The sequence below is a fragment of the Pleurodeles waltl genome, chromosome 7 (genome assembly GCF_031143425.1).
Source record: "Pleurodeles waltl isolate 20211129_DDA chromosome 7, aPleWal1.hap1.20221129, whole genome shotgun sequence".
In the NCBI taxonomy this organism is placed as follows: Eukaryota; Metazoa; Chordata; class Amphibia; order Caudata; family Salamandridae; genus Pleurodeles; species Pleurodeles waltl.
In genome coordinates this window covers 1,349,266,160-1,349,282,427 of record NC_090446.1, presented here as the reverse complement: position 1 = coordinate 1,349,282,427, position 16,268 = coordinate 1,349,266,160, and the positions used below count along the sequence as shown (strand labels likewise).

The 16,268-nt window shown below is 48.9% G+C and overlaps 1 protein-coding gene across 4 annotated transcripts in view; it reads left to right on the top strand.

Moving 5' to 3' along the window:
* Positions 1 to 16,268, top strand: part of PPP6R1 (protein phosphatase 6 regulatory subunit 1) — a 745,577-nt gene that overhangs the window by 179,003 nt on the left and 550,306 nt on the right. For all 4 annotated transcript variants that reach the window (XM_069200760.1, XM_069200759.1, XM_069200761.1 and 1 more), the window contains exons 5-7: positions 3,694 to 3,759; positions 4,365 to 4,477; positions 6,286 to 6,399. In XM_069200760.1, coding sequence (XP_069056861.1) covers positions 3,694 to 3,759; positions 4,365 to 4,477; positions 6,286 to 6,399 — 293 coding nt within the window. The remainder of the gene's footprint in view (positions 1 to 3,693; positions 3,760 to 4,364; positions 4,478 to 6,285; positions 6,400 to 16,268) is intronic.

Genomic DNA, 16,268 nt, shown 5'->3' with positions numbered 1-16,268 from the left:
CCCTGCTAACCAGACCCCAGCACCAGTGTTCTTTCACCTAAAGTGTACCATTGTTTCCACAATTGGCACACCACTGGCACACAGATAAGTCCCTTGTAAAAGGTACCAGTGGTACCAAGGGCCCTGTGACCAAGGAAGGTCCCTAAGGGCTGCAGCATATGTTGTGCCACCCTAAGGGACCCCTCAACTAACACATGCACACTGCCATTGCAGATTGTGTGTGTTGGTGGGGAGAAAAAGGCAAAGTTGACATGGCATCCCCCTCAGGATGCCATGCACGCAAAATGCTGCCTGTGGCATAGGTAAGTCACCCCTCTAGCAGGCCTTACAGCCCTAAGGCAGGGTGCACTATACCACAGGTGAGGGCAAAGCTGCATGAGCAATATGCCCCTACAGTGTCAAAGTCCATTCTTAGACATTGTAAGTACGGTGTGGCCATATTAAGTATATGGTCTGGGAGTTTGTCAAAAACGAACTCCACACCTCCATAATGGCTACACTGAATACTGGGAAGTTTGGTATAAAAGTTCTCAGAATAATAAACCCACACTGATGCCAGTGTTGGATTTATTAAAAAATGCACACAAGGGTCATCTTAGAGATGCCACCTGTATTTTACCCAGTTGTTCGGTGCAGGACTGACTGGTCTGTGCCAGCCTGCTGCTGAGATACGAGTTTCTGACCCCATGTGGTGAGGGCCTTTGTGCCCTCTGAGGCCAGAAACAAAGCCTGCACTGGGTGGATGTGCTTCACACCTCCCCCCTGCAGGAACTGTAACACCTAGCAGTGAGCCTCAAAGGCTCAGGCTTTGTGTTACAATGCCCCTGGGCACTCCAGCTAGTAGAGATGCCTGCCCCCTGGACACAGCCCCCTCTTTTGGCGGCAAGTCCAGGGGAGATAATGAGAAAAACAAGGGAGTCACCCACCAGTCAGGACAGCCCCTAAGGTGTCCTGAGCTGAGGTGACCCCTGCCTTTAGAAATCCTCCATCTTGAGTTTGGAGGATTCCCCCAATAGGAATAGGGATGTGCCCCCCTCCCCTCAGGGAGGAGGCACAAAGAGGGTGTAGCCACCCTCGAGGACAGTAGCCATTGGCTACTGCCCTCCCAGACCTAAACACCCCCCTAAATTTAGTATTTAGGGGCACCCAGGAAATCAGATTCTTGCAACCTAAAGAAGAAGGACTGCTGACCTGAAGCCCTGCAGTGAAGACTGAGATGACCACTGATTTGGCCCCAGCCCCACCGGCCTGTCTCCCTACTTCGAAAACTGCAACAACGACGCATCCAACAGGTTCCAGCAACCTCTGAAGCCTCAGTGGACTACCCTGCATCTAAAGGACCAAGAAGCTCTCGAACTGCGGCCCTGTTCAAGAAACTGCAACTTTCTGCAACAAAGAAGCAACTTTTAACGACCACACATTTCCCGCCGGAAGCTTGAGACTTTCCACTCTGCACCCGACACCCCCGGTTCGACCTGCGGAAAACTAACAAACACTACAGGGAGGACTCCCCGGCGACTGCGAGCCAGTGAGCCGCACAGAGTTGACCCCCCTGAGCCCCCACAGCGACGTCTGCAGAGGAAATCCAGAGGCTCCCCCTGACCGCGACTGCCTGTAACAAGGAACCCGACGCCTGGAACCAGCACTGCACCCGCAGCACCCAGGACCTGAAGGAACCGAACTTCAGTGCAGGAGCGACCCTCTGCCTAGCCCAGGTTGTGGCTACCCCGAGGAGCCCCCCTTCCCCCCCCGTGCCGGCCTGCATCGTTGAAGAGACCCCATTGATTCCTATCAGAAACCCGACGCCTGTTTGCACTCTGCACCCGGCCGCCCCTGTGCCGCTGACGGTGTACTGCTTGTGTTCTCTCCTACCCCCCCCCCCCCCCCCCAGTGCCCTACAAAACCACCTGGTCTGCCCTCCGATGACGCGGGCACTTACCTGCTGGCAGACTGGAACCAGGGCACCCCTATTTCCATTGAAGCCTATGTGTTTTGGGCACCACTTTGACCTCTGCACCTGACCGGCCTTGAGCTTCTGGTTTGGTAACTTTGGGGTTGCCTTGAGCCCCCAACGGTGGGCTACCTTGGACCCAACTTTGAACCCTATTAGTGTTTTACTTACCTGTGAACTTAACATTTACTTACCTCCCCCAGGAACTGTTGATTTTTGCACTCTCCACTTTTAAAATAGCTTATTGCCATTTTTGTCAAAACTGTACATGCTATTGTGATTATTCAAAGTTCCTAGAATACCTGAGTGAAATACCTTTCAATTGAAGTATTACTTGTAAATCTTGAACCTGTGGTTCTTAAAATAAACTAAGAGAAGATATTTTTCTAAATAAAAACGTATTGGCCTGGAGTAAGTCTTTGAGTGTGTGTTCCTGATTTATTGCCTGTGTGTGTACAACAAATGCTTAACACTACCCTCTGATAAGCCTACTGCTCGACTACACTACCCCAAAATAGACCATTAGAATTATCTATTTTTGCCACTATCTTACCTCTAAGGGGAACCCTTGGACTCTGTGCACACTATTTCTTACTTTGAAATAGTATATACAGAGCCAGCTTCCTACAAATAGGATACAGGATCAGAAGGGCGGTGCTGGTCGGGCTGCTAAGGCCCGCTGGGAGGCGGATGTGGGGGAGACTATTACGGAGGAAATGTGGCAGAAGTGCTGTGAGCATTTGAGGACCCTGGCCCCTTATTTATAGACTACGGCTCATACAGTTCAAATTTCTCCATTGCATATACTATACGCCAAAGGGCCTCTACGCCATGGGTTTACGTGCGGATGCGAGCGGTGTCGTGCACCAAATGCTGACTTTATGCACCTTGCGTGGACTTGTGGGGAGGTACGCAATTACTGGATGAGGTAATGACTTTGGTTGAGGGGATAACCGGGTTACGGCTGCCCTTTTCCCCATAACTTGCTTTGCTGGGATATGTCGAAGAGGTGGCGTTGGCCCACAGGCGATTGGTGGGCATATTGCTGCTGCTTGCGAAGCACAGGGTTGCGATGTGCTGGGGCTGTGGATCGGATTGGCTGCGTGATGTTGCATTCTGCCATGAACAATTGATGACTTTCTGGGAGCTGACCCCTGGGGGTGCCCGTCCGCGGGATATATGGAATAAATCTAGAATGTCTGTAGTGGAGCCACTGATGGGTCACGTGTGGGACGGTTTGGATACTGTCGACTTCACAGGCATCATGGCTGCTATAAGTGATCTGGTTACTGCCCTGCCCTTCCTTCCTTTTCCTTCTTTTTCCCCCTGTTTGTATTTCCCTCTGTCTGCAGTTGGTTATAAATGTTTTTGGGCCTATGTATGTGCATTACTGCTTCCCTCATCTTTGGACTTTAGATCCTTGAATTATTCCTCGTCTATGGAGTGGTCCTGGTCGAGCCAGCTGGATGACGCAGGGCTAGTGTCCCTGCTACAACGAACTTGTATGCAGGGAGTGGGGTTCGGACCTTTCTCCCGTTGGTGTGGGACTCTATACAGTTTACAATTCTGTATGCACCGTCCTTGTGGGCTTTTTTGTTGTTTGTTCTAAATTTTCTGAAAAATCTTAAAGAAAATTATTTTTAAAAAAATACTTTTGAGCTGTGTGGTAGCCCTGCAGTAACCATTGCTGTTGCTTGCTGTGCATTGAAGTCTGCTCAGCTCCTTTATTTTTGTTTCTACAGTGGCTCAATGAAGAGAAAATTGTACAGCGATTGATTGAAATGATTCACCCTTCCAAGGATGACAATGTAAGCATTTTTGTTAATCATTACAGAAAGAAATAATGATTGGGATAGTTATTCCGTTCATGTCAATGCCTGTAACAAAATCAAGTTTGTTATAACCTGGGCAATCTAGAAACTGAGCGGCTTTAAAATGGGGATCCAGTTGTCTGACAGGTTTTCAATAAATATTTTTAAAATAATGTATGCCATTTATCTGAGAAAACATTAGTATTTCATGGAGTGAAGCAGGCACCCAGTTTCCATTTGTCCATGCCCTGCTCTCACGTCTACTTCAGTGTGGCTTATCTGTTGTGCATGTGCCAGGCATGACATCGCCAAAGAAAAAAGACTTCTTTGAATGCATTAAAGAATCCTCAATTCAGGATCAGCTGTTGCCGTGCTGCCATCTGCAGAATATTGTGTAAGTGTATTTTAAATGCCATGTAAACTTAATGGTGGGAATTGTGAGAACCTCGAGTATCCCTAAGAAAAAGGGGTGTTCTGAATTAACCTTTTAATTGTACTTAAGAATTGTACCTGTTTTTTATCAGATATTTTTTTAATGCAAATATTTCTAAGTCTGTATGCTGAAAGGTTGCTAATGAAGACTTCTCGTGTTCTCTCCTCAGCAACACTCCAACGCATCACAGTCCTTGTGTGATATCATACGCCTCAGCCGTGAGCATTCGATTCAGATGCAGGAAAGCCCAGAGCCCGATCAACTTTTGTGCACACTTGAAAAGTAAGTGCTTACCAGATGGCAAAATAATCTTAGCAACATCAAATATTTTGTAAAGTGTCCTCTCGCAGTCTGGGTATATTTTCCAATTGTTGTATTTGAATGTTTTGCTTATCTTTACATTGAGAAGGTTTTGTATTGCTGGAAGGCCATCTGTTAGCGTGACATCATGCAGAATAGTATTATCAGCATAGTGTACTTTGGTTGGGCTAACCAGTCAGGTTAGTTTTGTCTGCTTTTTCAAGTTTTTTTTTTTTTTTTTTTTTTTTTTTTTAAATCAAAGTTGTCAAACTTCATCAAGCATGGATTTTACTTGTTCTTCCCAATCGTAATCCAAATCAAGTCAAAGAGTGTAACATAGACAAGAAAGATGTGTACTGCAAAGTAAACTTTTTGTTCCTACAACATGGGATTATCATAGTTATTCATAACCATCAATCTTTACCCCGTGTCCAGCAGGATCCAAGAACACATTTAAAAAATATTGATTAACAAAATATTTAGTATCATCATTCAGTCACAGGAACGGCAAGATGACCTAGTTAAGCCTTTGCCTCTCTTGAGCCTTGGCCCATCCCCGCACTCAACCACTGTAGTAATTAACATGTATATTTATTTTGTTTGTGTGCATGTGTGGACGTTTGCCATGCCAGTGAACATAAATGTGGTCAAATAAGGTGTTATTCGCATTAATTACAACAGCATGAAGGTCAAATTCCTTGCTTTTGCCATCGTACATTGTAGCTGACTTGAGAAAATGCTGTGTGTGTCACAAATCCCAACTGACAGAATAAAACTACTGTGGCAAATCACTCAAAGGTTAGTTATTATGATTGTATCCCACTGCACAGATGTAACTGTTCTCTAGCAATGAATCTTTTATATATTCAAATACTTGAATAATCCCTGATTGTCAGACTGGGAATCCCGAGATATTGTAAATAGCAGTAACGGGTGTTAAAATTTCCATAGACTTCAACATCCGTCTTTAGTAGCACCTCGATCTCATTTGAAGCAATTCTAAGTTCAGCCAGCGAGGTGGAAGTGCCAGCTCTCCTACTCCAAAAAGACAACCTTAGCTCAGATTTCTGCCACACTTTGTGAGTCAGGGAGTCCCAGGGCAGAGCTTTGCTCTAACTTCTGATTGATATTACCCTTTTAACTTTTCTGTTTGACCCTGGGACTGAACAAGCCCTTCTGTCAGCTTCAAGAGACCTGTGAGTTGTTTTAGGGTAAATTCATTTTCTCTAGGCCAGGGAGACCCGGTTCTTGCATTCCCAATCTCACACCAGTTGCAAATAACACATCCCTGGTTTGTGAGTGGGAATGATGCATCTGGCCCTTAGTTTTTGAAAGGTGTTTTTTGAAGTCAGACACCATGTACATTCCCTTTTGGGCGTTTTCTTACATGTTTGACTTGAACTTATATAGGAGAACTATCCTCACCTAGTACTACTGATTAGAAAATGAAACACTTTACCCTTTCTATGAGAATGCTTTAAAAAAAATGTTTAGGAACATCTTGCTACATTAAATGCCACTTGTTAAAGTGGTCAGGGTATACATTTGTTAGAAAGGAGCACTACTTTGTAATAAAATATCTTATTTCATGGTATAAAAGGGCTAATTTTGGTTTTCAGTTTGAAAATAGTTTAGTAGACTGTCCTGGTCAATATTGGCTGCAGATAACTCTTGCATGCAGAAATCTAACACTGCTGAACAGAACCTACTGCACCTACACACACATTTGGTTTGCTGCCTATTTGTTCCCAAGCCAGTTTATTTTCTTCCTTTTTCTCCCCTTTTCTCAGGCAAGAGGTAATTGGGCAGCTACTCAGCAACATGTTTGATGGAGAGCCAAATGAATCGGTGATTGTAAATGGAATTCAGGTTTTGCTAACGTTGCTTGAACCCCGTAGACCCCGGTGAGTAGACTGAAATAATATGTAGCTTTATCAACAGCAATTCCTTAAACCAGACAGTTTAAAATCAGTTTGCTTACAAATTTACAACTACATACGAACACAATCTATTGATGTTACTGCTTAAGCAATTGAAATTAATAAAATACTATTGTCTAATAATTGCAGTATGTCTTAAAAAGTCCTGTACATTTGTTTTCTTCGACTGCAAAGAAAGATTAGTGGGCGTTACCAATTAAAACTTGTATATTTGTGACAAAATATATTTGCATACTTCACAGTATATTTGTATCTGATAGAGACTTCTAGCTACAGATTCCTTACCTTAGAATTCCCTGGCGTCAGCTTAGAATCTGAAATATTTCTGCTGAGCAGTACCCTGCGCGCGCCTTAAGTTGGCGTCCGGCTAAGCGCAGATCCCGACTGGAGCTACCCTTTCTTCGACGTTCGTCAAGGTCTTTTGACTTTGACTGTTTAAAGTCCAGTCTTCGAAAAAGACTGGGTTCAAGCCGTGTGGTGTGTGTCATCGCACCAGGTCGGTGACTGGCCTGCATCGTATTTGCCTTTGGTGCCTTGAGATAGCCGTCTTCAGTCTGTGCGACTCCGAGGAGGTCACAGTCCCCTAGTAGGAGGAGGTCGCGGCACTGCTCCCAGAGTCCCAAGTCCTCTTCCTCGCATGCAAGGTCATTTGATCATTCAGGTAAGAGGCATTAGAAGAAGAGGTCCAAGTGGACTTCAACTTCGCCATGCCCGTCTGCTGACGAGGTGTTTAGGGAACCTCGACGTTCCGAGCGTGGTTCCGTGGAGCCGTCGCCAGGGTAGACTCCGCGTCTTCCCTCTTTTCTGGGGACTGGAGTGACCCCCGCTCAAATAAAGGAATTTTACGAGGACATACGTCTTGTTTTTGAGCGGGCTGCACCCTCGGGTGGGTCTTTGGGTCCGCCGGGTCAGCAGGGGCCCCTTCGGGTTCAGCATTGGCACCCTTGGGGGACCCCAGGATCGAATACCGGATCCAGACCGGCACTGGTCCCTCACAGTCGACCTCCTCCGGTGCAGGGTCCGACTTCGACGCTTCCTCCACCGGCGCCCACTGGTGGTAGCCCCATCCTCATTCCGGATGAGCCAGAGCTATGTCGTACGACACCGACTCAGACGTTGACAGTGCCGATTTGGCCCAGATCATTGTCTTAGCATTATTTAGAACACCCAGGCACAGGAGAGGATTAGGAGGGGTCAGAGGACCCTTTGGACTATGAGCTGGCACAGGACTAGTATGAGGATCTAGAGCAGGCCCGTTAGATGGACACCTCTCCAGATACTGGCATGCTCTCTTCTCCTAATGTGGCTACGGAGGAGGGAGCTTCTTATGCTATGGTGCGTAGGGCAGCTGAGGTCTTGGACCAAGACTTTGCTACAGTGCCAGTCAGGACGAATCTCCTGACAGAGGTGCTTCAACTGGGGGTGACAACATCAGAGCCAATGTTGCCCTTCAGTGAGACCCTAACAGAAGTCCTTCTGGGTACATGGTCCAAACCCAGCACAGGGGCTCCTGTGAATAGGACAGTCATTCGACAACATAGACCTGCTTTGAGCAACCCTAGTTTCCTGACACAACACCCCACGCCTGAGAGCTTGGTAGTCCAAGCCTCTACCTCCCGTGGTGCCTTCCCTTCCGCTCCCCCGGATAGGGAATCCAAGAGGCTGGACCAACATGGAAAGAAAATGTTTTCTTCCACCAGCCTGGCATTGAGGTCCGTAAACACCTCTTCACTTTTGGGCCGTTTTTCCCATAATTTATGGGATACGGTGGCACAGGTGCTGCCCCAGGTCCCAGAGGGCATACGGGACACTCTCTCATAGGCGGTCAAGGATGGTAGAGATGCAGCCAAGTTTACGATCAGGTGTGGATTGGACACAACCGACTCGCTGGGCAGAGCTATTTCATCGTCAGTGGCCCTACGTAGCCATGCCTGGCTACGTTCAACTAGCTTTTCGGGGGATGTCCAGTCAAGTTTGATGGGCATGCCTTTTGATGGTTTTCACCTTTTTGATGAGAAGGCAGACTCTGCGCTTGAGAGGTTCAAGGATTCTCGAGCTAGGGCCAGATCCTTGGGCCTTTCAGCACCAGTACGACAGCAGTCTCTTTCGCCCCTCTTGAGGCTTCGGAAGGGGCGTGGTACCACGCCACACACAGTTTAGCCACCGTCCTCAGGCTTAACAACATCCCGGAAGAGGTCGTGGTATCATCAGACCCAGAGAGTCTGGCCAGAGGTCGGCCACCACTCAGCCCCCTCCACTGCGCCCAAGCCCTCCTAGTATGGTTCTGCAGGACCACGTCTGTCCAGTTGGAGGGAGGATTCAATTTCATCTCCCTCACTGGCTTTCCATCACAACGGACAAATGGGTTCTGCCGATCATAGGGAAGGTCTACTCCCTCCCCTTCCAGTCTTAACCCCCCCCTTCCCCCCAACCTCTATCCCTCCGACAAAGGGACGACTGATGGAGGACCATCTGGTTTTGCTCCGCGAGGAATTTATGGCTCTCTTGGCCAAGGGAGCCATAGAAAGGGTCAAGAAGTAGGCAGTGGTTGTTATTCCTGCTACTTTCTGATTTCCAAAAAGAATGAGGCCTTCACCCTATCCTGGATTTAAGGGACGTCAATCTCTTTCTCAAGAAGGAAAAATTCAGGATGCTCACTCTTGCTCGGGTCTTGTCTGCCCTAGATCAAGGAGACTGAATGGTAGCGTTGGACTTGCTGGACACGTATTTTCATATCCCCATCCTGCCAGCCCACAGGTGTTACCTGTGGTTCAATGTGGGCCACGAGCACTTTGTTTACAGAGCTCCCTTTTGGTCTCACCAGTGCCCTTCGGTGTTCACAAATGTGATGGCGGTGGTAGCAGCTCATCTGCGCAGGTCAGGGATTTCAGTCTTCCTCTACCTCGACGATTGGCTGTTGAAGGCTTCCACGCCCCATGCTCTAGTCAGCCATCTCCAGACTGCGGCGGACCTCCTGCACTTGCTGGGGTTCACTATCAATGTGCCGAAGTTACACCTGACTCCCTCTCAGAAGCTCACTTTTATTGGAGCTGTTCTGGACACAGTGCAGTATCAAGGCCTATCCTCCCAAGCAGCGAGTTCGGGATGTTCAGGTTATGATACTGATGTTTCGGCCTCTATCCTGGATTTCGGTGAGACAGACTCTGAGGCTGCTGGGACTCATGGCTTCCTGCATCCTGTTGGTCAATCACGCCAGATGGCAAATGAGGGCTCTGCAATGGGACCCGAAGTTCCAATGGGCACAGCGTTAGGGAAATCTTACCGACGTGGTTCAGATCTCGGAGGGGACTGGAAAGGATCTGCAGTGGTGGTTAGTAAACTGCGATTGGGTCCGTGGCAGACTCCTTTCCCTTCCCTAACCAGATCTCACAGTAGTGACAGAGCATCACTTCTGGGATGGGTGGCCCTTCTGGGAGAGGTGGAGATCATAGGTCACTGGGCTCCATATCAACTCACTGGAGCGTCGGGCGATCCGACTAGCATTAAAAGCATTTCTTCCTTTTGTGCAAGGGAAGGTAGTGCAGGTGTTCACGGACAACACTACCGCAATGTGGTACTGCAACAAGCAGGGCGGTGTGGGGTCGTGGACCCTTTGTCAAGAGGCTGTGTGTCTCTGGACATGGCTGTAACACCAGGGCATAACACTGGTGGTTCAACAACTGGCAGGTTCTCTGAAAGCCAGGGTGGACGAACTCAGACAAAAATGCTTAGCCTGATCACGAATGGTATCTCCATCCGGAGGTGGCGCAAGGACTCTTTCAGCAGTGGGGAGAGCCTTGGTTAGATCGGTTTGCCTCCGTAGAGAACGCGCAATGTCAGCAGTTTTGCTCGTTGGAGTTTCCAAGGGGGCTATCGCTAGGCGACGCTTTTCGTCGCGAGTGGAGTTCAGGCCTCCTGTACACCTTTGAGGATCTTCTGTTGCAGCAGCAGGGGAAGGTTCTCCACCCGAAACTGTCAAATTTGCGGCTTCATGCATGGACGTTGAGCGGCGAAGTCTGTGATGTCATTCTGGCGGCCAGGCGTGCCTCTACTAAGTCGATTTATGCCTGCTGATGGAAAAGTTTTGTTTCATATTGTACAGAGAGGTCTGTTGATTCTCTTTCTTCTTCTTTCAAATATCCTTTGCTTATTCTATCTCTCGCCCAACAGGGTTCCTCCTCCGGGACCCCTAAGGGCTATTTTGCTGCCTTATTGGCTTTCTTACGCTTGCCCGATCAACCATCTTTGTTTAAGTCTCCTATAGTACAAAGATTTTTGAAAGGGCTTGTGCATTTGTTCCCACCTGTGCCTTTCGTCATGCCCCGTTGGGATCTTAATCTTGTTCTCACCTTGCTAATGTGCGCTCATTTCTAGCCCTTGCATAACTGTCCTCTCCGACTGCTCACTATTAAAACAGCCTTTTTGGTGGCAATTACATCTGCCAGGAGAGTGAGCTGCAGGCTTTATCTTCAAAACCGCTGTACCTCACGATATATCCTGACAAGGTAGTGTTAAGAACCCATGCATCTTTCATCCCCAAGGTGGTGACCCCTTTCCATCTGGGTCAAAATATCACCCTGCCCGCCTTCTTTGCACCGCCGCATCCCTCTTAGGAAGAGGAGTGTAGGAAGTTGGCTCTGTATGTACTATTTCAAAGTAAGAAATAGCATGTACAGAGTCCAAGGGTTCCCCTTAGAGGTAAGATAGTGGCAAAAAGAGATAGTTCTAATGCTCTAGTTTGTGGAAGTGTGGTTGAGCAGTAGGCTTATCAGAGGGTAGTGTTAAGCATTTGTTGTACACACACACAGGCAATAAATGAGGAACACACTCAAAGACCATTCCAGGCCAATAGGTTTTTATATAGAAAAATATATTTTCTTAGTTTATGAACCACAGGTTCAAGTTTTACAAGTAATACTTCAAATGAAAGGTACTTCACTTGGGTATCATCGGAACTTTGAATCAGCAAAATAGCATGTACAGTTTTGGAAAAAATGGCAATAAGCTATTTTAAAACTAGACAGTGCAAATTTCAACAGTTCCAGGGGGAGGTAAGTATTTGTTAGTTTTGCAGGTAAGTAAACCACCTACAGGGTTCAAAGTTGGATCCAAGGTAGCCCACTGTTGGGGGTTCAGGGCAACCCCAAAGTTAGCACACCAGCAGCTCAGGGCCGGTCAGGTGCAGAGGTCAAAGTGGTGCCCAAACCGCATAGGCTTCAATGGAGAAGGGGGTGCCCCGGTTCCAGTCTGCCATCAGGTAAGTACCCGCGACTTCGGAGGGCAGACCAGGGGGGTTTTGTAGGCCACCGGGGGGGGGGGGGGGGGGGGAGTTGGGGACACAAGTCATCACAGAAAGTACACCCTCAGCGACACGGGGGTGGCTGGGTCCAGTGTGTAAACCTGCGTCTGGTTCGCAATAGGTTTCAATGGGAGACCCAGGGGTCTCTTCAGCGATGCAGGGGGGGGGGGCTCCTCAGGGTAGCCACCACCTGGACTAGGAAGAGGGCCACCTGGGGGTCGCTTCTGCACTGGAGGTCGGATCCTTCAGGTCCTGGGGGCTGCAAGTGCAGTGTCTTTACCAGGCGTCAGGTTCTTTGAAGCAGGCAGTCGCGGTCAGTGGGAGCCTCCGGATTCCCTCAGCAGGCGTCGCTGGCGAGGCTCAGGGTGGGTCAACTCTGGCTGCTCACAGGGTCGCAGTCGCCGTGGAGTCCTTCCTGGAGTGTTGTTTCTCCGCAGGTCGAGCCAGGGGCGTCGGGTGCAGAGTGGAAACTCTCACACGCTTCTGGCGGGAAACGTGTAGTCCTTTTAAAGTTGTTTCTTTGTTGCAAGTTTTGGTTTCTTTGGAACAGGGCCGCTGTCCTCTGGAGATCTTGGTCCTTTTAGATGCAGGGTAGTCCTCGGAGGCTTCAGAGGTCGCTGGACCCTGGGGAGCGTGTCGCTGTTGCAGTTTCTCTTGAAGTGGGGAGACAGGCCGGTAGGGCTGGGGCCAAAGCAGTTGGTGTCTCCGTCTTCTCTGCAGGGCTTCAGGTCAGCAGTCCTTCTTCGTCTTAGGTTGCAGGAATCTATTTTCCTAGGTTCTGGGGAGCCCCTAAATACTCAATTTAGGGGTGTGTTTAGGTCTGGGGGGTTATTAGCCAATGGCTACTAGCCCTGAGGTGGCTACACCCTCTTTGTGCCTCCTCCCTGAGGGGAGGGGGGCACATCCCTAATCCTATTGGGGGAATCCTCCATCTGCAAGATGGAGGATTTCTAAAAGTCAGTCACCTCAGCTCAGTACACCTTAGGGGTTGTCCTGACTGGCCAGTGACTCCTTGTTTTTCTCATTATCTCCTCCGGCCTTGCCGCCAAAAGTGGGGCCGTGGCCGGAGGGGCCGGGCATCTCCACTAGCTGGAATGCCCTGCGGCATTGTAACAAAGGGGGGTGAGCCTTTGAGGCTCACCGCCAGGTGTTACAGTTCCTGCAGGGGGGAGGTGAGAAGCACCTCCACCCAGTACAGGCTTTGTTCCTGGCCACAGAGTGACAAAGGCACTCTCCTCATGTGGCCAGCAACATGTCTGGTGTGTGGCAGGCTGGTAAAACTAGTTAGCCCACAATGGAAGTCGGGTATGTTTTCAGGGTGCATCTCTAAGATGCCCTCTGGGGTGTATTTCACAATAAAATGTACACTGGCATCAGTGTGCATTTATTGTGCTGGGAAGTTTGATACCAAACTTCCCAGTTTTCAGTGTAGCCATTATGGTGCTGTGGAGTTCGTGCATGACAGACTCCCAGACCATATACTCTTATGGCTACCATGCACTTACAATGTCTAAGGTTTTGCTTAGACACTGTAGGGGCATAGTGCTCATGCACGTATGCCCTCACCTATGGTATAGTGCACCTTGCCTTAGGGCTGTAAGGCCTGCTAGAGGGGTGACTTATCTATGCCATAGGCAGTGTGAGGTTGGCATGGCACCCTGAGGGGAGTGCCATGTCGACTTAGTCATTTTCTCCCCACCAGCACACACAAGCTGGCAAGCAGTGTGTCTGTGCTGAGTGAGGGGTCCCCAGGGTGGCATAAGACATGCTGCAGCCCTTAGAGACCTTCCCTGGCATCCGGGCCCTTGGTACCAGGGGTACCAGTTACAAGGGACTTACCTGGATGCCAGGGTGTGCCAATTGTGGAGACAATGGTACAGGTTAGGGAAAGAAAACTGGTGCTGGGACCTGGTTAGCAGGCCTCTGCACACTTTAAAATCATAACTTGGCATCAGAAAAGGCAAAAAGTCAGGGGGTAACCATGCCAAGGAGGCATTCCCTTGCAAGGAGCTTCTCCATTGGCTGGACCCAAAAAGCATGTTATCGTTCTACCATGACCTCACTAAAGAGTTCCGGGCGGACGACCAACTCTTTGTGGGCTACGTTGGTGCAAAGAAGGGTCGGGCAGTACAGAAACGGTCCATTTCGCACTGGGTCATTCTCTGTATAAAGATCTGCTATGCTTTGGCCCCAGAGGGCTTGAGAGCTCACTCTACCCGAGGGAAAGCTGCTACCACTGCGTTAGCTCGTGGTGTACCCGTGTTGGACATCTGTCAGGCGGCAACGTGGGCTTCCTTGCACGCGTTTGCAAGACACTACTGCCTGGATAACCAGGTGTGAGGAGAGGGGCATTTTGCCCGCTCAGTCCTGCAGGAGTTTCTAGTATAAAAATATATCCTTCAGACCCACCACCATGGGTTATAGCTTGGGTATCCATTCTAAGGTAAGGAATCTGCAGCTAGAAGTCTCTCAGATGAACAAGTTACTTACCTTCGGTAACAAATTATCTGGTGTAGAGTCTATCTAGCTGCAGGTTCCTTACACCCACCCAAGCCTCCCCGCTCTGCGGATATTTTTATTATATATATATATGTTTGATGGCATGTGTAGCGGCAGATACACATGCTGTGCACATCCCGCCATCTGGTGTTGGGCTCGGAGTGTCACAAGTTGTTTTTCTTCGAAGAAGTCTTTTCGAGTCACGAGACCGAGGGACTTCTCCCATTTCGACTCCATTGCGCATGGGCGTCGACTCCATCTTAGATTGTTTTTTTTTTTCCCGCCATCGGGTTCGGACGTGTTCCTTTTCGCTCCGTGTTTCGGGTCGGAAAGTTAGTTAGAATCTCGGAAAAAACGTCAGTATTGTTTGCGTTCAGTATCGGGTTATTACAACAGATCGACACCGAATTTAGAAGAGTTCCGGTGGCCCTTTGGGGTTTTTTCGATTCCCCCATCGGGGCCTTGTCGGCCCGGCCACGTGTGAATTCAAGGCTGATGGAACGGACCCCATTCCGCTTCTGTCCAAAATGCCATAACAAGTATCCGTATACGTATCAGCATCTGGTCTGTAACTTGTGCTTGTCCCCAGAGCACAAAGAAGATACTTGTGAGGCCTGTCGAGCGTTTCGGTCCAGAAAGACGTTAAGAGACCGAAGAGCCAGAAGACTGCAGATGGCGTCGACGCCGACAGAACAAGAGCGTTTCGAGGAAAAAGAGGAAGCTTTCTCTATCCACGAATCGGACTCGGAAGAGCTCGAGGCCGAAGAAACGCCGAAAACCGTGAGTAAGACATCGAAACATAAGACTCACGAGAAGTCAACAAGAGCCCAGGGGACGCCACCGCCAACAGGCCATGGCTTAACCCAAAAAAGCGGTGACCGAGCCAAGGCACCGAAAAAGGGCACGCTGGTGTCGAAGTCATCCGACTCTGGACGAGATACCGCCACACAGCAATCTTGGACCCGAGCCATCGGCTCTGAGAAATTTAGGCACCGTGACAGCGGCACCGAACAAATTCGGCACCGTGACACCACCACGCCGAAAATTACAAAGGTTTCTTCGGAGCCTAAAAAGACCTCCGAAAAAGTTTCGGTTCCGAAACATCCAGCCTCGGAGCCGAGAACAGGTTCCTATACAGAGGAACAAGGATTAGCCTCACAAATGAAAAAACATAGATTTGGAGAGGAATTTCAAGCTGTAGAGCCAGACTATACTCAAAGGAGGCTCCACATTCATCAAGACACAGGGAAGATAACCACTCTTCCTCCAATTAAAACAAAAAGAAAACTTGCCTTTCACGAAAAGGACAAGGAGCCACAGGCAAAGGTGGCAAAGAAAACAACTCCACCACCTTCTCCACCACCATCAGTGCACACATCACCAGTAGCAACTCCTCCACTGATGCACTCCCCGACTCATACTGCCATGAGTCAAGATGATCCCGATGCATGGGACCTTTACGATGCTCCAGTATCGGACAACAGCCCAGACTCGTACCCTACCAGGCCGTCCCCTCCTGAGGACAGTACATCTTACACACAGGTGATCGCAAGGGCAGCTGCTTTCCATAACGTCACCTTGCATTCAGAACCAATTGAGGATGACTTCTTGTTTAACACGCTAACCTCCACTCATAGCCAGTACCAAAGACTACCTATGCTCCCAGGAATGCTAAAACATTCAAAACAAATCTTTCAGGATCCTGTTAAAGGCCGAGCCATAACTCCAAGGGTGGAGAAAAAGTACAAGCCACCGCCAACAGATCCTGTTTATATTACAACGCAGTTAACTCCAGACTCAGTAGTTGTCGGGGCAGCTCGTAAGAGAGCAAACTCTCATACCTCGGGAGACGCACCACCTCCAGACAAAGAGAGTCGCAAATTTGATGCTGCGGGCAAAAGCGTTGCAGCACAAGCAGCAAACCAATGACGAATTGCCAATTCACAAGCGCTTTTAGCAAGATATGACAGAGCTCACTGGGATGAGATGCAACATTTGATAGAACACTTACCCAAGGAGTTCCAAAAAAGAGCAC